Raw genomic sequence first — 23,541 nt, 5'->3', positions numbered from 1 at the left:
TAATGTAGAATCATTTATTAAAAGTTCCCTAACATAAATGTGCTAAAAATGTGCTAAAACATCAAAGGGAAATTACTGCATATGAAATCTCACACAAGTATTATTTACTACAGAAAAGTCTAGTTTTATATGGAGCTTGTATGAAATGTGAAACATGTTCATCAGAGATGGGTTCCATGATGGTCTTCACCTCTGTTGATTATTTGCCCCTTACCTTTTAAAAAGAAATTCTAGAATAGAATGTTAAGCCATTGTCATAAAACCAAGTAAAGAAAGGAGTTATGCAGTGAAAGTAATACTAATAAATATGTCTGGTGATAAGTATCTTTGAATTTGCCATTTTTAAAAGTAATCATTGGAGACCTAATGTAATCATTCTATCTTTTAAAGTGTTTTTTTAAATTAAAGTTTTTATTTAAATGTAATCATTCTATCTTTTAAAGTTTTTATTTAAATTACAGTTAGTTAGTATCTACTGCAATATTAGTTTCAGCAGTAGCATTTAGTGGTTCACCATTTACACATAACACCCAGTGCTCATCACAACAAATGCCCTCCTCAGTATTCATTACTTGTAATCCATTTCCCCACCTACCTCCCCTCCAGCAACCCTCAGTTTGTTCTCTATACTTAAGAGTCTGTTTTATGGTTTGCCTCTCTTTTTTTCCTCCTATGTTCATCTCTTTCAGTTTTTAAATTCCACATATGAATGAAATCATGTGGTATTTGTCTTTTTCTGACTGACTTATTTTGCTTAGCATAAATACACTCTAGTTTTGTCGGTGCATTACAAATGGCAAGATTTCATACTTTTTGATGGCTGAGTAATATTCCAGTGTGTGTGTGTGTGTGTGTGTGTGTGTGTGTGTGTGTGTGTGTGTACTGCATCTCTTTATCCATTCATCCATCAGTGGACATTTGGGTTCTTTCTATAATTTGACTAATCGTTGATATGCTGCTCTAAATATCAAACTGCATGTATCCTTTCAGAATCAGTATTTTTGTATCCTTCTGTTAAATACTTAGCAGTGCAATGGCTGGATTGTAGGGTAGTTCTATTGTTAACTTTTTGAGGACCCTCCATATTGTTTTCCAGAGTGGCTGCTCCAGTTTGCATTCCCACACCAACACTGCAAGAGGGTTCCCCTTTCTCTGCCTCCTTGCCAATGCCTTGTTTTCTGTGCTGTTAATTTCAGCCATTGACAGGTGTGAGATAGTATCTCATCGTGGTTTTGATTTGTATCTCCTTAATGATGAGTGATGTTGAGCATCTTTTCATGTATCTGTTGGCCATGTGTATGTCTTTGGAAAACTATTCATGTCTTCTGCCCATTTCATAACTGGATTATTTGTTTGGGTGTTGAGTTTGATAAGTTCTGTATAGATTTTGGATACTAACCCTTTATCAGATATGTCATTTGCAAATATCTTCTCCCACTCTGAAGGTTGCCTTTTAGTTTGTTGATTGTTTTCTTCATTGTGCAGAAGCTTTTTATCTTGATGAAGTCCCAATAGTTCATTTTTGCTTTTGTTTCCCTTGCCTTTGATGACATATCCAGTAAGAGGTTCCTATGGCCCAAATCAGAGAGGTTGCTGTCTGTGTTCTCTAGGATTTTGATGGTTTCCCATCTCATATTTTGGTCTTTCATCCACTTTGAATATATTTTGTGTACCTTGTAGGAAAGTGGTCCAGTTTCATTCTTCTGCATGTTGTTGTCCAGTTTTCCCAACGCTATTTATTGAGGAGACTTTTTTCCATTGGATATTCTTTCCTGCTTTGTCAAAGATTAGTTGACTATATAGTTGTGGGTCCGTTTCTGAGTTTTCTATTCTGTTCCACTGATCTGCGTGTCTGTTTTTATACCAGCACTATGCTGTCTTGGTGACTACAGCTGTGTAATGTAGCTTGAAGTCTGGAATTCTGATGCCTCCAGCTTTGCTTTTCTCTTTCAAGATTACTTTGGCTATTTGGAATCTTTTGTGGTTCCATACAAATTTTAGGATTGTTTGTTCCAGCTCTGTGAAAACTGCTGGTGGTATTTTGATAGGGATTGCAGTACATGTGTAGATTGATTTGAGTGATATAGATGTTTTAATGATATTTGTTCTACCAGTCCATGAGCATGGAATATTTTTCCATTTCTTTTTGTTGCTTTCAGTTTCTTTCATCAGTATTCTGTAGTTTGCAGAGTACAGATCTTTTTGCCTCTTTGATTAGGTTTTTTCCTAAGTATCTTATGGTTTTTGGTGCAAATATAAATGGAGTGAATTCTTTCATTTTTCTTTCTGCTGCCTCACTATTGGTATGTAAAAATGCAACAGGCTTCTCTGCATGGAGTTTGTTTCCTGCAACTTTACTGAATTGTGTATCAGTTCCTGAAATTTTTAGTGGAGAGTTTTGGGTTTTCTATGTAGATTATCATGTTGTCTATGAATAATGAAAGTTTGATTTCTTCCTTCTTGATTTGGATGCCTTGCCTTTCTTTCTTCCTTCCTTTTCTTTCTTTCTTTTTTACTTTCCTTTTTTTTTTTTTTTTTGACTGATGCTGAGACTAGACATCCAGTACTATGTTAAGTAACAATGGTGAGAGCGGTCATCCTTATCTTGTTCCTGACCATAGAAGAAAAGTTCTCAGTTTTTCCTCATTGAGAATTATATTAGCTCTGGGTCTTTCATATGTGGCATTTATGATAATGAGGTATGTTCCCTCTATCTCTCTTCGTTTGAGTGTTTTTTCGTTTGTTTTTTAGAAATAGAGAAAGCACGTCTGTATGGGAGTCAGGGGAGGGACAAAGGGAAGAGAGAGAGAATCTTAAGTAGGCGCCACATCCAGTGAGGAGCCTGACATGGGGCTTGATCTCCCAACCCTGAGATCATGACCTGTTTATTCTGATGGGAATTCTCTGTGCCTCCTGGATTTGGATGTCTGTTTCCTTCCCAAGTTTAGGGAAGTTTTCAGCTATAATTTCCTCCAATGAACCTTCTGCCCCCTTTTCCTTCTCTTCCCTGGGACTCCAGTGATACGAACGTTACTATGATTTATGGAGTCACTGAGTTCCCTAGGTCTGCATTCGTGATCTGATATTTTTCTTTACCTCTTCTCTTCAGCTTCATTATTTTCCATAAGTTTATCTTGTATATCACTGATTCATTCTTATGATTCTTCCGTCCGTATATACAAAACTGCAGGACAGTTGTCTGTTGGTGCCTGGGACTGGTGGCTGTGCTGGTCTGGAATCTGGCCCCTGCGGTTCACTCAGTGTCAGTCCTGCTCCAGTAGATAAGCAGTTACAGGCACGGAGGGGCTGGAGTTCATGTAAGTAGGCTCCCAGTGGAGCCACTGTCCTGTTCCCTGAAGCCCCAGCATGTTGGTGTTGGTAAGAAAAATGGCAACACCCCAGTCTCTCCTCCCCGCAGGGGGTGTCTCAAACCGTGCAGTTCAGGCAGCGCCTTACAGAGTAGCGTGGGCACTCGACCTGTCCTGCTCCACAGTCTCCTCCAGCACCTCGTATCCCGCTCTGCGTGAACCTGGCTCCAGAATAATGCCACTCTGCCCTGCCAACGAAGGGCCTCAGGTTGGCACCTGCAATGTCTTTGTCCTTGGGCAATATGCCCTCTTCCCACAGTACTTGGGAGGAAGGGACTGCTGTCTGCCAGTGCTTGAGAACTTGAGACCTTGAGAATGCTACCGCACCCCAGGACTGGCCCCTCTCGCCACCAGGTACCTGCACACAGCCGGCTTCAGTCCAGAGAAAGTCAAACAACCCTAAAAACTCCGATCTTCACTTATAAGGCTGTTTGCAAAGTAGAAATTGGCTCTATCTGTATTTTTTGTTCCCCTGTCCATGGTCCAGAGAAGTTTTCCTCTTGTCCAAATACAATCCCACACTTCTACAACCTTTCTTCACTTCCTTTTGTCTCTCCACAAAAGTGGTCCCCTCCTCTCCTTGCCTACACTGCCCATTTTTTCTCTCCTGATTCTCAAACACCTGCCTCTGTACCACCAAACTGTCTCGTTCCACCTGTGGGGATCCTTCTGCCACTCTGTAGATTGATTTCCTCTGCAGAAAGTGTTCTGACCTTAATACTGGTGTCTTTGAGGGGTGAAGGAAATAATGATCTTCTTACTTGTCTGCCATTTTGACTCCTCCCAGCATAGGTATTTTTAAAAGAAAAAATAACCTAAATGTTTTGGAAGTTTAAAAAAACACTTTAAGCAATTACTTTATTTTTATTGTTTTTAGATTGTGAAGGACCGCCTCCAGGAAAACAAAATGAAATTTTGGTAGGTGTCTGGCCTGAACAAAAATATCCAGAGGGAACTCAGGCTACATATAAATGCCGACCTGGATATAGAACTCTTGGAGCTATTATAATGGAATGCAAGAATGGAGAATGGGTGGCTCTTAATCCATTGAGGATATGTCAGAGTAAGTAAATCATACATTTGTGAAAACTTTAGTTGTGAAAATACCAAATGTTTGATATCGTAGCAATATTAGCTGAATTATATCATAATTGTCATTTAAACACAAAATAATATACCATCATTATTCTTTTTTTTTAATGTTTATTTATTTTTGAGAGAGAGAGAGAGAGAGCACAGGTAGGGGAGGGGGGGAGAGAAAGGGAGACACAGAATATGAAGCAGGCTCCAGGTTCTGAGCTGTCAGCACAGAGCCCGACGCGGAGCTGAACCCACGAACTGTGAGATTATGACCTGAGCCGAAGTTGGATGCTTAACCGACTGAGCCCCCCAGGCGCCCCTATACCATCATTATTCTTAATAAGGAGTTGAAATCTTCCAAAATAAAAAAATCCACCATATAGACAAGTTTAATAATAAAATAATAACTTTGTGTTATTTTCACTTTTCTACATCTTCAATTATGTCTTTGGATATAATATTAAATACCATTTTCCTTGAACTTCTACATCAAATGTGTTTCCCTGCATTACATAATGATATTATATTCTTTTGATCATTTTAGAAAGGCCCTGTGGACATCCTGGAGATACTTCTTTTGGTTCCTTTCATCTTGCAAGAGGAAATGAATTTGAATATGGAGCAAAGGTTGTTTACACATGTAATGAGGGGTATGTAGTCAATATAAAAAAATTGAGACAATTATAATTTAGATTGTAAATAGGGACTGTACTGATTAGTATTTTTAAGGTCACGTTATTTTTCTTTTTTTTTTAATTTTTAATGTTTTATTTTATTTTTTTGAGAGACAAAGAGAGACAGAGGGAAGGGCAGAGAGAGAGACACACACACAGAATCCAAAGCAGGCTCTAGGCTCTGAGCTGCCAACACAGAGCCCAATGTGGGGCTTGAACCCACAAACCATGAGATCATGTCCTGAGCTGAATGAAGTTGGACACCTAACTGCCACCCACCCAAGGCACCCCAGTTACTTTATTTTTCTATGAGCATTTTTATAAGTACCATACAAGAAGCCTGAAAAATTAATGTATAATGGAAATGATTATATTTGGATACCATATTATCTCCTCAACATTGAAAATTTTAAATGAGTTATAATTACTCTTAAAGAGTGTAGTTCTAGGAGGGCTGGAAAATAGTATATATATAAATAAGGGTTTATTCCAAAAATTCCTGACTATATTCTATTATGTACAGAGTATATGGGAGGGAGTTCAATATGTCAGGGACAGTGAGAATGGCAACAAAATCAGATTACGTGGCATCTCTTTGATAAAAGCTTATAAAATTTAGGAGAAACAAATATTTTACACCAAATCAATAATAACTACCATTATTTAAGTTTCCATGGTCTGTAAATTATTCTTATCACATGGACCAAAAATGCTACTACCTTCATAATCATAGACTCTGTTCTCTAATCTCCTGTTGGATTTTCATGGCTGATCTTAACACTGTGATACCTCTTCAGGGTTCTTTATTCCTGTTATGCCCATCTAGGTCTACACATTGTTTTGAAGAAAGTTTCATACATGGGAAAACCAGTATCATTACAAGTTTATGCTACATAAATACAAGTAGGATCAATGTAATATTTTAAAGGTTAGGCTTTGGAATAAGCCTGCATCCCAAAACTCCACCACTTAATAACTGTATGTATCATTCTAATAGCTCTTCACTCCCATTTCCTCAATTATAAAAGTAGAAACATGGGACGCCTGAGTGCCTCAGTCAGTTGGGCATCCAACTCTACCTTTCAGCTCAGGTCATGATCCCAGGGTCATGGGATTGAGCCCCACATCAGGCTCTGCACTGAGCATGGAGCCTGTTTGGGATTTTCTCTCTCTCCCTCTGTCCCTCTCCCTAGCTTGCACACACACTCTGTCTCTAAAAAGAAAAGTAGAAACACAGCAGGTGCATCATAGGATTGGTGGAAAACATAAATAAGATACACTGAAGCCCTTCGAAGAGTTCGTGGGATATTGTAGGCACCCAATAATTCTTAGTTCTTATGATTTTAGTGTCTCTTTGGCCACTGAGATTTTTCAAAGACATTTTTAGCCCAACTTTCAATCATTGCTGCTGGCTTTGTTATACATGACCAAATAGATGACGACCATCTGGGCTTAAACTTTCCAGTTACCTCACTGTTCACCTCTGTAATATCCCTGTCAATACAGGCTTGTCTGACCCCTTTAGTTTCCATATTGGACCTGGCAAAAGGGATCAAAACTCACAGACTTCATCCACTAGATTCCCTAAATCTCAGTAATAAATAAATATTTATAATTCGGTGAAAAAATTAGCGACATACTTAACCTCTGATCTTGGCTGCACTTTAATTCATCTTTGCTTCTTTCATCTTGTATAAGTTCTGGGCAAACTCTGTTAAAGATTCTATAAAAAGTAACTATCTGCCACTCAGCTTGGATCTCCACCAAGAACTAGATACTCATTAGTGAAATAAAGGTCCTTGGACCATGCAAGATCAGCAAACATCAATATTTTATGCTATTTTAAAAATTTTAGATTGTTTTACCTACCTGAGGGGATGTACCTTTTGACCTAGTTGTTGAATCAGTGTAGAATGGGCTTACTACACCCATGGCTTCTGCTAGTCAACTGACCTTTTTTGATCCCTTGTTCCCATCCACCTTTTTTCTGCTATTTTGCCCAGCTGGGGTTGCAGATAGATGAGCTATTACTTTTCCCCAAGTACCAACATTTGGACAGTCTCTTTTTCTTCCCCCTTTCCCTGTGTATATGGGCCATAAGCGGTTTTGTGTAGAATTTGGCAGAATCCCTAAAACAACTTTGGGGGAACGGGTGGGTTTCTGGTGTAAATGGAAAATGTTAACCAGGAAATGTACTTTCGGAACAGGGTACCAGTAGAGGAGACAAAGAAGGAAAATTAATCACCAATTATTTTGTTTCTTTATATGACAGAGACATAGATAAATGTTTGACTTCAAGTTCTGTGATCCTCATTTAAAATGTTTTCTTCCTTTAGAGAATTAGGAAGAAATAGTAACATTCAAAGGAAGACAAAGTAATTTTTGAGGGAGAAAGCTTGTGGTTTTTTTACTTGTGTAATGGGTGAAGCAATCCTTATTTGCAGATGAAGGAAACGTTTATGTACAATTATTTAGGTGTTAATGAAAGGCCCATTCTCAAAATTATCTCTCTTGTGGTTATCAAAATGCTGCCCATTACTTATGTTTTGAGAAAAAGCTTTCTGCTTCTTGCTGTCCACTGTAATACTAAGAAGGATGCTTTGCTTTGCTCTAAAGCCTCTGGTAATGATTATACATTTTGCATCTGCCCTAAGAAATTTTCATCCAACTAGAGCATTTTAGATTTTAAGGATGGGCTTGATGTGTTACCACAGTTAGATAAATTTGACTTTGAATGAATGAATTTTATAAGGAAATCTGACTCGATGACCACACTGTAAAAAATGCCTAGGATGGAAATGGGAAGATGAAGACAAGTGTTCAAAATAAACATGCTAAGAAATTTTGTCTATTCAAAATTTTGTCTAATCAAGAATAGATTATGTAATGAGCCCCAAAGTTCCAAAGATATCATAATTGTGGACGATAGGAGTATGGAACAAGAGTGGAGGAAGTGGAACATATTGTTAGCTCTTGCTTACTATCACGTTTTTTGGGTTTTCGTTTTGGTGGTAGTTCAAGGAGGTTATAACATTGTTAAGTGTAATTGACTAACTCAGTGATAAAATAAGAGGATATTGTGCACAAAATTCTAATGAGTTTCTGTCATGAACCAAGGATAATGATTAGTCCATGTGCCTGAAGACTTGAGGGCCTTTTTTTTTTTAATATAACTTACTGTCAAATTAGCTAACATACAGTATATACAGTGTGCTCTTGGCTTCGGGGGTAGATTCCCATGTTTCATCACTTACATACAACACTCAGTGCTCATCCCAACAAGTGCCCATCACCCATTTTTACTTCTCAATGTCCATCACCTCTCAATAGCCATCACCCCTCAGTGCCCATGACCCATTTTCCCCTCTCCCCTGCGCCCCTCCATCAACCCTCAGTTCGTTCTTTGTGTTTAAGAATCTCTTTATGGTTTGCCTCCCTCTGTATTTGAAACTGTTTTTTTTTCCCTTCCCTTCCCCCATGGTCTTTTGTTAAGTTTCTCAAGTTCCACATGAGTGAAAACATATATCTGTATTTCACTGACTGACTTATTTCACTTAGCATAATACCCTCCAGTTCCGTCCACATTGCTGCAAATGGTAGGATTTTATTCCTTCTTGTTGCCAAATAGTATTCCATTGTATATATAAACCACATCTTCTTTATCCATTCATCAGTCGATGGACACTTAGGCTCTTCCCATAATTTGGCTGTTGTTGAAAGTGCTGCTGTAGACATTAGGGTACATGTGCCCCTTCGAATCAGCACTCCTGTATCATTTGGATAAATTTTGAGTAGTGCTATTGCTGCGTCCTAAGATAATTCTATTTTAAATTTTTTGAGGAAACTCCATGCTGTTTTCCAGAGTGGCTACACCAGTTTGCATTCCCACTAACAGTGCAAGAGGGTTCCCTCTTCTCCACATCTTTGCCAACATCTGTTGCTTCTTGAGTTAATTTTAGCCACTCTGACCTGTGTGAGGTAGTATCCCAATGTGGTTTTGATTTGTATTTCCCTGATTATGAGTGATGTTGAGCATCTTTTCATGTGTCTGTTGGCCATCTGGATGTCTTCCTTGGAAAGGTGTCTATTCATGTCTTCTGCCCATTTCTCCACTGGATTATTTGTTTTTCAGGTGTTGAGTTTGTAAGTTCTTTATAGATTTTGGACACTAACCATTTATCCAATATGTCATTTGCAAATATCTTCTCCCATTTTGTCCATTGCCTTTTAGTTTTGTTGATTGTTTCCTTTGCAGTGCAGAAGCTTTTTATTTTGATGCGGTCCTACTAGTTCATTTTTGCTTTTATTTACCTTGCCTTCGGAGATGTGTCGAGTAAGAAGTTGCTGTGGCTGAGGTCAAAGAGATTGTTGCCTGTTTTCTCCTCTAGGATTTTGATGGTTTTCTGTCTCACATTTAGGTATTTCATCCATTTTGAGTTTATTTTGTGTAAGAAGGTGGTCCCGTTTAATTTTTCTGCATGTTGCTGTCCACTTCTCCCAGCACCATTTGTTAAGGAGACCGTCTTTTTTCCATTGGATACTCTTTCCTGCTTTGCCAAAAGTTAGTTGGCCATACATTTGTGGGTCCAATTCTTGGTTCTATATTTTATTCCATTGCTCTATGTGTCTGTTTTTGTGCCAATACCATGCTGTCTTGATGATTACAGCTTTGTGGTAGAGACTAAAGTCCAGAATTGTGATGCCTCTGGCTTTGGTTTTCTTTCTCAACATTACTTTGGCTATTTGGGGTCTCTTGTGGTTCCATACAAATTTTAGGATGTTTTCTTTAGCTCTGAGAAGAATGCCAGTGCAATTTTGATTGGGATTGCATTGAATGTGTAGATTATTTTGGGTGATATTGACATTTTAACAATATTTGTTCTTCTAGTTTATGAGCATAGAATATTTTTCTATTTCTTTGTGTCTTCTTCAATTTCTTTCTTAAGCTTTCTGTAGTTTTCAGCATACAGATCTTTGACATCTTTGGTTAGGTTTATTCCTAGGTATTTTATGGTTTGTGGTGCAATTGTAAATGGGATTGATTTTTTGATTTCTCTGTTGCTTCATTATCAGTGTATAGAAATGCAACCAATTTCTGTACATTGATTTTATTTCCTGAGACTTTGCTGACTCCATGTATCAGTTCTAGCAGTTTTTTTAGGTTTTCTGTGTAAAGTATCATGTCATGTGCAAAAAATAAAAATTAGGCTTCTTTGCCAATTTGGGTGCCTTTTATTTCATTTTGTGGTCTGATGGCAGAGGCTAGGACTTCCACTACTATGTTAAACAGTAGTGGTGAGAGTAGACATCCATGTTGTGTTCCTGATCTCAGGGGAAAAGCTCTGAGTTTTTCCCTATTGAAGATGATATTAGCTGTGGGCATTTTGTATGGTTTTTATGACATTAGGTATGTTCCTTTTACCCCAACTTTCTTGAGGATTTTTGTTAAGAAAGATGCTGTATTTTGTCCATTGCTTTTTTTTTTTCTGCATCTATTGACAGGATCATATGGTTCTTATCCTTTCTTCTATTAATGTGATGAATCACACTGATTGATTTGCAAATATTGAACCAGCCCTGCAGCCCAGGAATGAATCCCACTTGATGATGGTGAATAATTCTTTTACTATACTGTTGAATTCGATTTGCTAGTATCTTGATGAGAATTTTTGCATCCATGTTCAACAGGGATGTTGGCCTGTAATTCTCCTCTTAGTGGGGTCTCTGTCTTTTTTAGGAATCAGGGTAATGCTGGCTTTATAGAATGAGTCTGGAAGCTTTCCTTCCATTTCTATTTTTTGGAACAGCTTGAGAAGGATAGGTATTAACTCTGCTTCAAATGTCTGGTAGAGTTCCCCTGTGAAGTCATCTGACCCAGGACTCTTATTTGTTGGGAGATTTTTGATAACTGTTACAATTTCTTCACTGGTCATGGGTCCTTTCAAATTTTCTATTTCTTCCCATTTGAGTTTTGGTAGTGTATGGGTGTCTAGGAATTTGTCCATTGCTTCCAGGTTGTCCAGTTTGTTGGCATATAATTTTTCATAGTATTTGCTAATAATTGTTTGTATTTCTGTGGTGTGATCTCTGTCATTCGTGGTTGTATCTATTTAGGTTCTCTCTCTCTCTCTCTCTCTCTCTTTTTTTTTTTTTTTTTTTTGAGAAGTTGGCTAGGGGTTTATCAATTTTGTTTATTCTTTCAAAAAACCAGCACTTAGATTCATTGATCTCTTCTACTGTTTTTTTTTTTTTTTTTTTTTTTGGATTCTATATTGTTTATTTCTGCTCTGATCTCTATTATCTCTCTTCTTCTGCTGGATTTGGGGTTTCTGTGCTGTTCTGCTTCTAGTTCCTTTAGGTATGCAGTTACATTTTATATTTGGGATTTTGTTTGTTTGTTTCTTGAGATAGGTCTGGATTGCAATGTATTTTCCTCTTATGACTGCCTTTGTTTCATCCCAAAGGGTTTGGACTATTGTGTTTTCATTTTCATTTGCTTCCATATATTTTTAAATTTCTTCTTTAATTGCCTAGTTGACCCATTCATTCTTAAGTAGGATGTTCTTTAACCTCCATGCATTTAGAGGCTTTCCACATTTTTTCTTGTGGTTAATTTCAAGCTTTATAGCATTGTAATCTGAAAATATGCATGGTATGATCTCAGTTCTTTTATATTTATGGAGGGCTGTTTTGTGACCCAAATGTGATCTATCTTGAAGAATGTTCTATGTGCATTCAAGAAGAATGAGTCTCTTGCTGCTTTTCGATGAAAAACTCTGAATATATCTATCAAGTCCATCTGGTCCAGTGTATTATTCAACTCCATTGTTTCTTTATTGATTTTCTGCCTGGATGATCTGTCCGTTGTTGTAAGTGGAGTATTAAAGTCCCCTGAAATTACCGTATTCTTATCAATTAAGATTGCTTATATTTGTGACTAATTGATTTATATATTTGGGTCCTTTCAAGTTAGGGGCAGAAACATTTACAATTATTAGCTCTTCTTGATGGATAGATCCCTTAATTATGATATAATGCCCTTCTTCATCTCTTGTTACGGCCTTAGTTTAAAGTCTAGTTTGTCTGATATAAGTATGGCTACTCCAGCTTTCTTTTGTCTTCTAGTAGCATGATAGATGGTTTTCCATCCCCTCACTTTCAATCTGCAGCTGTCCTCAGGTCTAAAATGAGTCTCCTGTAGGCAACATATAGATGGATCTTGTTTTTTGATCCATTCTGATACCCTTTGTCTATTGCTTGGGGCATTTAATCCATTTACATTCAGAGTGATTATTGAAAGATAAGGATTTAGTGTCATTGTGTTAGCTGTAGGTTTCATGCTTGTGGTGATGTTCTCTCATCCTTTGTAGTCTTTGCTGCTTTCCACTCAGAGAGTCCCCCTTAGGAACTCTTGCAATGCTGGTTTAGTGGTCATCAGCTCTTTTAGTTCTTGTTTGTCTGGAAAAGCCTTTATCTCTCCTTCTATTCTGAATGACAGCCTTGCTGGATAAAGGATTCTCTGCATATATTTACTATTCAACGCATTGACTAATTCCTGCCACTCCCTCCTGGAAAAAAATTTTAAAAATGGGGGTGGTGGCAAAAGAAGTCTTATCCCATAGAAAGAGAGAAATGACAAGGTAGGGGAAAAAAGAAAAAAAATAATTGACCAGGTAGAGAATCAGAGAAACGATATGGCTTAATCTAGAGAGAGGGAGAGGAAAATAAAGAGGAAGGAGGTACAGAAGAGGTGTAAAAAGACTAGATTAAAAAGTCTACTTAAACAACAACCAAAGTAACCAAAAGAGAAGGGGAGAAATAAGAGGAAGAAAAAATACACACACACACACACACACACACGTACACACAAAATAGGAATTGAACAAGAATCAATTCAGAAAAATGCAAAACCACTGGACCAACCAGTGGCTGCACTGGTCTGGAGGAGGTGCTGTTTGGTTTAGTCAGTGTCAATCTTGCTCTGTTAGATATGCAGTTACCAGGCGCAGAGGGCTGTGGTTTGTTGTAGGCAGTTCCCGCCTCCACTGTGGTCCATTGTTCTCTGAAACCCCACCTTGTTGGTGATGGGGAGAAAAATGGCGACACACCAGTCTCTCCTCTCCAGAGCGGGTGTCCCAAATCACTCTGTTCAGGCCATCCTCACAGTACTGTGCAGGTGCCAGCAGGCCGTTTTGTCGCGCTCCGGTCTCTTTTGCCTCCCAAGCGCTTGGCTGGGATTCAAACCCCGATGTCTTAAAGGATCCCACCCTGGAGTCTCGGTTCTGGGGTAGTGCCAGTCTGCCCTGACAGCCGACAAAGGGCCTCTGGCTGGCGGGTGCCTGCAGGGTCTTTTGTCCTTGGAGTGTCTTGTGCTTTCTTCCCACAGTCCTCAAGGTTGGGAGACTGCTCTCTGACTGCACCTTTGAGTGTGCTACTGAGCCCAGGGCTGGTTCCCCTCCTACCCAGGCATGCATATAGGGCAGCAGGCCCCAGTCTGGAGGAAGCCCTACAACCCTGGAATGAGCTAGAAATTGGTTCTGTCTCCATTTATTCTGTTCCCCAGTCTGTGGTTTTTCTCTTCTCCAAATACAATCCTACACTTCCACAGCCTCTCTTTCTCTTCCTTTTGTCTCTCCACAGAAGGGGATCCCTCCCTTCTGTGCCTACACCACCACCCATTTTATCTCTCCGAATTGGCAATCATGAACCTATGGCACGTCAGGTTGTTCCCGTGGGCCCCTGGAGATGTTTCTGTTGCTCTTTAGCCCGGATTCCTGGAATTCCAAATCTTCTGGGCTAAATACTGCTGTGTTTGAGGGACAAGGGAACTTCGGGTCCCCCTACTTCTCCACTGTGTTAACTCTGTCTGAGAGCCTTTCTTAAGTAGTAGAGAAGTTTAAGAACAATAGAAAGTGGCATCTGGGTGGCTTAGTCGATTAAGCGTCCCACTCTTGATTTTGGCTCCGGTCATGATTTCACAGTTGAGATAGAGGCCCACATTGGGCTCTGTACTGACGAAACAGTGCCTGCTTGGGATTCTCTCTCTTCCTCTCTCTCTCCTGCTCTCTGTCTCTCTCTCTCTCGAAATAAATAAACTTAAAAAAATTTCTTCATCTCATACAGATACAAAAAAACCCAAACAAGTTAAATAAAAAAGAAAGAAAGAAATTTAAGAATAAGAAGGAGAAAGAATAGAAAGAGAGAAAGAATGAAAAGGAAAGGAAAGAGGGAAGGAAGGGAGTAAGGATGGAGGGGAAAAAGGAAGGAAGGAAAGAAGAGGGAAGGGAAGGAGGAAAGAAATGTATATGCTGTTAATTTTCTCTGAAATGGAGTTCCTGGACATTCAGAATGTATCAAACTTAAAATTTCATATAAATGCATATAATAAATTAGCTCACCATTCTGTCATTTTTGGTTTTTAGGTATCAGATGCTAGGTAGGATTAATTTCCGTGAGTGTGAATCTGATGGATGGACCAATGATATTCCTATATGTGAAGGTATATGTAAAATTGATTTACAGATATATTCAAATATTTAAAATATCTAAGATTTTTTGAGATATCTTACATTGAAACATCCTTAAAGTTTGTAATTACATATTTTTGATTCAAAGTATTTTTATGGCTTCTAATATAGTTTGGAATGGATATCTAAGCTTTTTATTACTACGCTATTTTGTGTTTCATTAACCAAATGTGAGTGCAGTTTCATCTGATCTAATGTATTCAAAGTATTAGAGATTAGGAAATCTAAAACCTATTTTCCTTTCCTTTTGGATTCTAAACACTAGAAATAGCACAAGGATCAGAATTTCAGCTTTACTAATGAATACATACTCAACCAATATCCACCCAAATGCAGAGATTGTCAATAACAGCTGAAATGGAGACCATGATTCAGTTATCTCTCCCCTCTTGCATGGCAAAGGAGATTTTCCTGTGGTCTTAGTCTTACTGAAAAGAGGCAGGAAGTAAGGAAGAGCTCTACTTTTCTTACTGATCCATAAAGCCAAGAGTCAGAATGAGAAAAATGTAGATCCTGTTTCTAAATTTTGGGCTAGTAATGCCAATCTCTCTAGTCATCATGGAAATAGATGAGTCAGAGTAGTCTTTCTTAGTTCCATGGTGAGAAGTAAATAGAGAGGGAGAGAGAGGGGGAAGGAGGGAGGGAATGAGGAAAAGGGGGAGGGAGGGAGGACCAGGAGGATGAAGGAGGAGGAGGAGGAGGGCGAGTGGGAATGTGATCACTCAAAAGTCCTGTTACGTAAAGAAGAGAACTTAGGGAAATGAGAGGAGAGATCTAAATGTTTTAAGGAACATCTACACTGAAATCACCTGAGGTGCTTGTTTAATGCTGAAATTTTGGGTTACTAAAAACCTACTAAATCAGTATCTCCGGTAATAGCGCAGGGAGATAGCCATAGAATTTCCATCTTAATGAGCATCCTGGATGATTCTACTCTAAAATAAAGTTTAAATGCCATAACCTACAAGGTATTGGAAAATATTAAGTAAAATCAAAAGGAATACTCATTATTTTGAGCACTGATGTGGGAGAGGAAGGAAAATTAAGGACTGTTTATCTATTGAAAGAAATAGAATCAGAAAGTTTGCATTTATACCTTTTAAGAATACAGTGTTATATTATCCTAGGGCTTAAGTGAAAAATTCCATTTAATTATCTCAAGCTTTATATTTTTCAATTATTTAAGGAACATTTATTTGTTACTATAAAAATGTAAACTGACATTCAAAGAAATAATTTTTTCTTTGTCCGCTCTCATAGAAAATAATCAGAGATAAGCTTATTGATTTTTTTTAATTTATAAGCCTTTATATCCAACAAACAGGTTTATTAAATGCTTCTTTAAAAAAATTAAGTAATTCCCCCAATCTTTCTTTGTTAGTGACTTTATACCTGTATGTGTATATATACATATTTTTCATAATAAAGTTGTCAAATTCTATTAGGAAAAGTTATATTTATTTTTTTCAGTTGTTAAGTGTTTACCAGTGACACATCCAGAGAATGGGAGATTGACCAGTAGCGCATTGGACCTAGACAAGGAATATACTTTTGGACAAGTAGTACGGTTTGCATGCAATTCAGGCTTCATGCTTGTTGGGCCTGCAGAAATACGTTGCTCAACGAATGGTGTTTGGAGTGGAGAAAGCCCAAAATGTGTGGGTAAGATACATTTACTGTTCATGGGATCGGACAGTTTTAGTTTTTCTCATGAAAATTTGCACTTTTAAATATTATACATAGAATAATACCAATTATACTAATAACATTAAAACTAACATTTATTGGGCACTTACTATTTGTCAGTAATTGATCTAAGTTCTTTACATTCCATTTTACCTTCAAAATGACTGTGATTTATGCACTGTTTTCACCTCTATTTTATAACTGAGGACATTGTGGGGCAAAAAAGTTACATCTCATGACCAAGGTTATGATGGCATGACGGTGGAGTTAAGATTCAAACCTAGGTTATCTGAAACCAAATTCCATGGTCATATCCATAATTAAATTGTAATTGGCTTTCATGCTCAAATAGATTAGTAAGCAGTTCTGCTGCAAGATTTAATATTGGCCTACAGAACAGGCTTTCTTTTAATTTGTAAGATCAAAAAGCCATTATGTATTTCCACTGATATAGCATTATAACATTCTGTTGTTGAATAATACTTCTAGAATGGGGTCCTATTTTATATTTGCACTGTAAGTTTAGAGAAATATTGTGAAACTAAACTGAATTCACTAAATAAGTTTTTGCCTTTTAAAAAAAGTTCTATAGTAAACTGCAAGTCAAGATTTCTTTAGTTATAATACTGCTAACCAGTGCATCATGACCAGTATGGTGATTGGGCTTTTGTAATGAAACATTATGGTCAGTCTGCTTCACTTTACCAATACTTTTTTGGCAGATATATCTGCCATATTTATTTTTTTTAATATTTTTTCTAAAATTCACACTTTCTTAGTTGAGTCTATCCTATAATGAGATGCAGGGAAAAGCATTTCTGTTCTTAAAAATTCTAACAATATTAGTTCTTCAAGTCAGTAATGGCAATCATATTTCTATTCAGCACAGCAAATACTGTATACCCCAGAGGCTCACAGATGGGGTTTCCCCCTTAAAACTAAATTTCTGAGCACCTGGGTGGCTCAGTCAGTCGAACATCACACTCCTGATATTAGCTGAGGTCGTGATCTCCCGGTCATGAGATGCAGCCTGGCATCCAGCTCCACGCTCATGGTGGAGCCTGCTTGCGATCCTCTCTCTCCCTCTGTCTTTGCTCCTCCCCAACTCACGCTCTCTCTCTCTCTCTCTATCTATCTCACTGTCTCTCTCAATCTCTCTCTCTCAAAATAAATAAAATTTTAAAAAAACCTAAATTTCTGTGCTTAGTAAAACCTTACTGGAATAACTAATGCATAAGATACATTTTGAAGAAACAATGAGACTTTTTCCAACGAAGTTGAGGGGGGGGGAAAGTATATCAGTCAGGAGAAGTTCAGGGAGAGGAAGGTACAAATGCAGTGAGGCTTCCAGGAGCCTGAAGCTCCCCTGTTCCATGTCTTCGAGGCCGTTGTGTAGGACACAAGTAGGGGTAGGTCAGTGATGGCTTGAAGATAGGCCAGTGCAAGGTTCTAAGGTGCTCCATATCATGCTGAAGAATTTGGCTTTTATTCAGACTGAATTGGGAATCGATGGAGGATTTCAGTGGAATCCTTCAACGGATCGATGAAGGGACAAGAAAAACAGTCATTAAGTTACAAACAGGAAAATAGATTACAGAGGTGCGAGAATAGCATCTGGGAAATTAGTTATTGTTGCCATAATCCCAGGGGGAAATGTTTGAGAGAAGATGGGGGCAAATATGATGGCCAGTTTTTGGGTTTTCTTGACAGAAAATTTGGATGGATGGTAAGCCACAAAAACAGAAGATGTAATTCATAGATATAATGACAGTAGGTTAAATTAACTTCTTTGACAAAGTGTTATGCCAATTATGACTCTATTATCGATAACTAGAAAATACATAATTTTTACAAGTCATTCGGTGAAAATATTTATCACAATAAGCCTATATATCTATACCCAATTATATATATATAGTTGGTATCATTACTGGCCACTATTTACTTGAAGAGGACTAATTTATCTTCAAAGCAAATAAAATAAGCAACATAATTTTTATTTATTTATTTATTTTTGATAGAAAGAGAGAGACAGAAAGCATGAGTAAGGGAGGGACAGAGAAAGAAAGAGAAAGAATCCCAGAAGGTTCTACAGTGCCAGCAGGAAGCCACAGACAGGGTACGATCCCAGGAACCATGAGATCATAACCTGAGCCAAAATCAAGAGCCAGTTACTTAAGCAACTGAGCCACCCAGGCACCCCTAGCAACAGAAGTTTAATCAGAATTTTACCTTATTTCAAAAATCAAAATTAAGAACAACAGGTAAATAATTCAAGCAACCATGTCAAAATAGAAATTTTGTTTCGTTGTCTGATTTGCCTAAAGGAAACAAAACTTGTATCTTTAATATAACTATGTCTTAGACATGGCTTTTTAATATATAACAAACATTTTGGAATTTAATCCCTTATATTTAGAAATTTCCTGCCAAAAGCCAGAAATCGCAAATGGAAATGCTGCATCTCTGAAGAAAACTTACAAGGAAAATGAACGATTTCAGTATACATGTCACCAGGGTTATGAATACAGTAGTAAAGGAGATGCCATATGCACTGCATCGGGATGGACTCCAACCCCTTCATGTAAAGGTAATGTTATATTTCCTTTCTATATATTTTATCAATTCTTTTCATTCATATATTCCTTACAGTGAAGCAGTTTATTTTTTCTCACAATGGAGCGTTAATGTTGACAAGAACCAAGTCTTTTTTTTTTTTTTTTTTTTTTTTTTTTTTAATTTATTTTTGGGACAGAGAGAGACAGAGCATGAACGGGGGAGGGGCAGAGAGAGAGGGAGACACAGAATCAGAAACAGGCTCCAGGCTCCGAGCCATCAGCCCAGAGCCTGACGCGGGGCTCGAACTCACGGACCGCGAGATCGTGACCTGGCTGAAGTCGGACGCTTAACCGACTGCGCCACCCAGGCGCCCCGAACCAAGTCTTATAAATACGATATACTTAACGTTTTATGTGTGCAAAAATTAATTTTGGTATAATTCTCTCGTTCTGAAGATAGACATAAAAGGAACAGAAGAGTTCAATAGCTCGTTAAGTAGTTGGTCTGCGGTCAAAAATCAACTCTAGAGCAGAGCCAGGGCAATAATAGGCTCCCCAGGCATGATTACTTCTCAGACAGATTGCTCTTCTAAAGCCCAGCAGTTAGCTTTGCAAACAAAGGAAATGAGATGAATGCCATATGAGGGAACCCTCAATTAACAATGGAATTAAGTGGAAATAACTAGAGATTTCACTAAGCACAGGCGTAATATGAATCAATAGTGATGATGATGCGGGGGAGTGGCAGGGGGCACCCACCAAACTCTTTTAGGCTTCCTAATGGGGGATCTTGTGCAGATGTAGAATCCACGTCAACTGTGCTTCGTGCCACCAAAAGTTATGTCTGTAATATTGTGTTCTACTTAGCCTACCTCATTTGAAAAGAGAGAGTTTCAAACTATCGTGGTCCAGATGCAAAACTGTAAAAGGTTGAGTTTAAGACATCATATCATTAGAAGAATAGCAAGAAGGTACAGCTATTACATGTCGCACGGTAACAACTGTGTTGAGCTGTTTGCAAACATTTATGGAAAAGGGTGCGTTAACTTCAGATGCGGGCTGCAGCAGCAAGTGAAACAAGTTACAAGTGCTATCCTACATGAAATCAGAGGTCAAGTGCCTTTCTAAAAGGGTGACTTTTATAGATATGGTCATATCGTGGCCCAGGGTAGGTGGGGAGATGGTGAGAAGAGCTGAACTCTTAAGAGCTCTCTGAACTTTTAATCATATGATTCATAATTCCATGCGTAAACCTTGTTTAATGATCCTCTCTTACAAAAACTAGAGTTAGATTTTGAATGATTTTGTTCTTATTTTAAAAAATTTTTTGGTTGAGGGCACCTGGGTGGCTCAGTCGGTTAAAAGTCTGACTTCAGGTCATGATCTTGCAGTTCATGAGTTTGAGCCCTGTGTCGGGCTCTGTGCTGACAGCTCAGAGCCTGGAGCCTGCTTTACGTTCTGTGTCTCCCTCTCTCTCTTTCTGCCCTTCCCCCCATTCACATTCTGTCTCTCTCAAAAATAAACATTAAAATTTTTTTTTTTAATTTTTTTACCTTTTTTTTTTTAAAAGTAAGCTCCATACCCAACCTGGGGCTTGAACTTACAACCCTGAGATCAAGAGTCACATGCTCTACTGACTCAGCCAGCCAGGCACCCCAACCCCCCGAAAAAAATTTGGGGTTGAGTCCACAAGTAGCTCCTTGGAAAATATATCCCCCTACAACTGAGTGACCTCCACTTTCAGGCATTGTTAAGAAAATATTTTACAAAGAGGTTAGTGAAGAGAAGACAGTGATCACCCACATTAGATCTGTGATCTGCTGATCGTGTGTGGAGTCCAGCTGTTTGGCTTCATGGCATTTGTGGCTCCTACTCAAAGAAAGTGGGTGCACAAGTCCTCTGGCATTAACTTCTGCCATATGTTTTACTTCCAGAGCCAAACTTAAATATTTAGAGAGCTAAATTATCCATCCAGTCGTCAAAATATAACTTATAAACCACTTACTTTATATCAGTCCCTTTGTCCTGTATAAACATTAGAATAAATCACTCCACATTTCAGTGAACATTAGAATAAATCATCATTCCAGGTTTCAATGAAATTTACTTACTTCCAAGTTAAGACGTCAGGATCTGAGTTCAGTTTTACTTTGACATAGGACTCAGGATCGCCTGACTGCTCCATAGAAGTTGTCTAGTTAATTCTTTTTCTTGGTCACATAGCTACCTGCTTAAAGCTGTTGCTGAGCACATACTTGTTTTAATGTGGGAAATCTGTTTTTCCCATATGTGTTGCTACAATTCCTAGGCTTACTTGAAACTTGACCCATCTACACCACACCCATGCACGCACGCGCGCGCGCACACACACACACACACACACACACACAGTAAAGATCCCACATTTGTAAAACATTTTCTTTTTAGAATTTGTTTTTCATTTTCTTAGTCAATTGTATAACTCAAAAACTCAAGACAGGATGCCTTAGAATCCTCCTTTCTTTGGGGAGAGAGATGTCACTAAGATTGGATACTCTCTTTCACAAAACAGTTTACTAATGATCAAGATAAATAAAGAATGGTTCACCCCAAATTAAATAAGCATGCACTCTCTGTTACAACAGTGGTTAATTTTATTGAAATGTGTTTTACATTAACTGGATACGGAGAAGTCCTTTATTAAAAGGAACTCCAGGGGCACCTTGTTGGCTCAGTCAGTTAAGGATACCGTTCTTAATTTCAGCTCAGGTCATGATCTCACAGTTTGGTTCTAGAGTTTGAGCACTGCATCAGGCTCTTCACTGACACCATGGAGCCTGCTTGGGATTCTCTCCCTCCCTCTCTCTCTGCCACGCCCTCGTGCGTGCACTCCCTCTCTCTCAAAATAAATAAACATTTAAAAATAAGTTTAAAAGTAAAAGGTACTCTACATTGTACCTTAGCTAGTATATCACAAATGCTTCTCCTTATTTTCCTAGGACAATAGAAGGATCTACCTGCTGGTAATGATGAATTCCAAATCTATAGATCTTGCTTCCTCCAAATCTATAATAAATTTGGAACTAAAATAAAATTAAAATAAAATAACCTAGGATAAAATACTTAAAATTTCTTCCATCCGGTTTATGATTTTATGTGTCAGGTTTTTTTTTTTTTTTTTAATGTTATTTACTTTGAGAGAGAGAGAGAGAGAGAGAGCGCGCGCGCACGCATGACTGGGAGTAGGGGCAGAGAGAAAGGAAAGAGAGAATCCCCAGCAGGCTTCACACTATCAGCATGGAGCCCACTGTGGGGTCAATCTCACGAGCCATGAGATCATGACATGAGCTGAAATAAAGTGTTGAACACTTAACTGACTGAGCCACCCAGGCGCCCTTCAGGGGTTCTGTTTGAAGGTGATTTGTCAAAACTTTGGTCTCTTCATCTAATAGGAGCCAGTCTCTGACAGCAAATCATTTATAGGAATAATTAAAAGTACCAAGACCTGCTAAATAAAAGCCACCTTTGCTCCAAATCTATCTGTTCTCTGTACAAGTCAGATTTTCTGATGATGAACAACATAGAGTGCTAGCATTAAATTATTGTTCTTATCTCAAATGCTTACTGGTGGTATCTAACAGTAGGAAAAAATGTGACCCCACACATGCAGACATTCTCCAGTACTGTTTTAGATAGAGGCACTTGCCCTGGCAATGTTTTGCTAGCATCATTTATATTAATGGAAATTATGAAAGTAGGGATTACAATTTATCATTGAATTTATGTCTTCTGCTCAAAAGTAATCACCTGAAGTTCTTCTATTTTTATTATTTTAACAAAGTAGTATTACAAATTTATTAAAAATTATTTAACAAATTCTCCCAGTATTTTTTGGTTGGGCTCTTAGTAAAACTCTTGTTTTTATATCTTGTAGCTTTTGACTTCAAAATTAAGTTAAGCCACACTATGAAGTAAAAATTAATATATGATAAACTCCACTGCAAAGGTCTGTGAAAATATGATAGAGCAGAATAAAGTGAGGAGAAAAAACTAAAAGTAAATTTAAGGTTACATTTAAGGTACATTAAGGTTCATCTCAAGGTAGTGTCAATTAAAATCAAGCAGTGTAGACATACTTAAGATTTGTGGTTAGATGGTCACATATTCTTTCTAATATAACCATTGCTAATATAAGTATAGTATCATGTTTGGAATAGAGACTTATTAAAGCTTATTCTGGAGGAATGAAGTACAAATTTAAGACCAATTAAAAGACTATCATAAAACCTCTAAGAGTTGGATGTACACAGTTGAAGCATGGTATGAAGGGGAGGAGATGTATAAGCAATAATTATAAGATTATAGAATGTGCTGTGTGAATGAATATTGAAGTGATGGGGAGGAGGGAAGGTGAGGTAAATTTCCAGGCTCCTGTCATGAGGTTTTTGTGTCACAAATTAAAATGTTGAACACAGGAGGAAAAGCATATATTGAGAAAAGTTTGATTTAGTTGGCATGTAGTTAGTTGGATATGCCTTTGAATTATTCACATGGACCTGTCTAGTGTGAAGCTTCAGTTGGATATATGGATTTGGATCTCACTGAAGAGTTATTAGCATAATGCTCATAGCTTTTTATTGTGGAAGTATCTTGATTCACAGAGAAAATG

The 23,541-nt window shown here is 37.9% G+C and overlaps 1 protein-coding gene across 6 annotated transcripts in view; it reads left to right on the top strand.

The window, feature by feature from the left end:
* Positions 1-23,541, top strand: part of LOC131495384 (complement factor H-like) — a 97,612-nt gene that overhangs the window by 8,484 nt on the left and 65,587 nt on the right. For 5 of the 6 annotated variants that reach the window (XM_058700278.1, XM_058700279.1, XM_058700277.1 and 2 more), the window contains exons 2-6: positions 4,246-4,431; positions 4,993-5,098; positions 14,545-14,621; positions 16,120-16,311; positions 18,755-18,925. In XM_058700278.1, coding sequence (XP_058556261.1) covers positions 4,246-4,431; positions 4,993-5,098; positions 14,545-14,621; positions 16,120-16,311; positions 18,755-18,925 — 732 coding nt within the window. The remainder of the gene's footprint in view (positions 1-4,245; positions 4,432-4,992; positions 5,099-14,544; positions 14,622-16,119; positions 16,312-18,754; positions 18,926-23,541) is intronic. The other variant, XM_058700280.1, reaches the window with a different exon arrangement.

This window comes from Neofelis nebulosa, chromosome 15 (assembly GCF_028018385.1).
Source record: "Neofelis nebulosa isolate mNeoNeb1 chromosome 15, mNeoNeb1.pri, whole genome shotgun sequence".
NCBI lineage: Eukaryota > Metazoa > Chordata > Mammalia > Carnivora > Felidae > Neofelis > Neofelis nebulosa.
The sequence above is the reverse complement of the archived record's forward strand: the minus strand, read 5'-3'. Positions and strand labels throughout refer to the sequence as shown.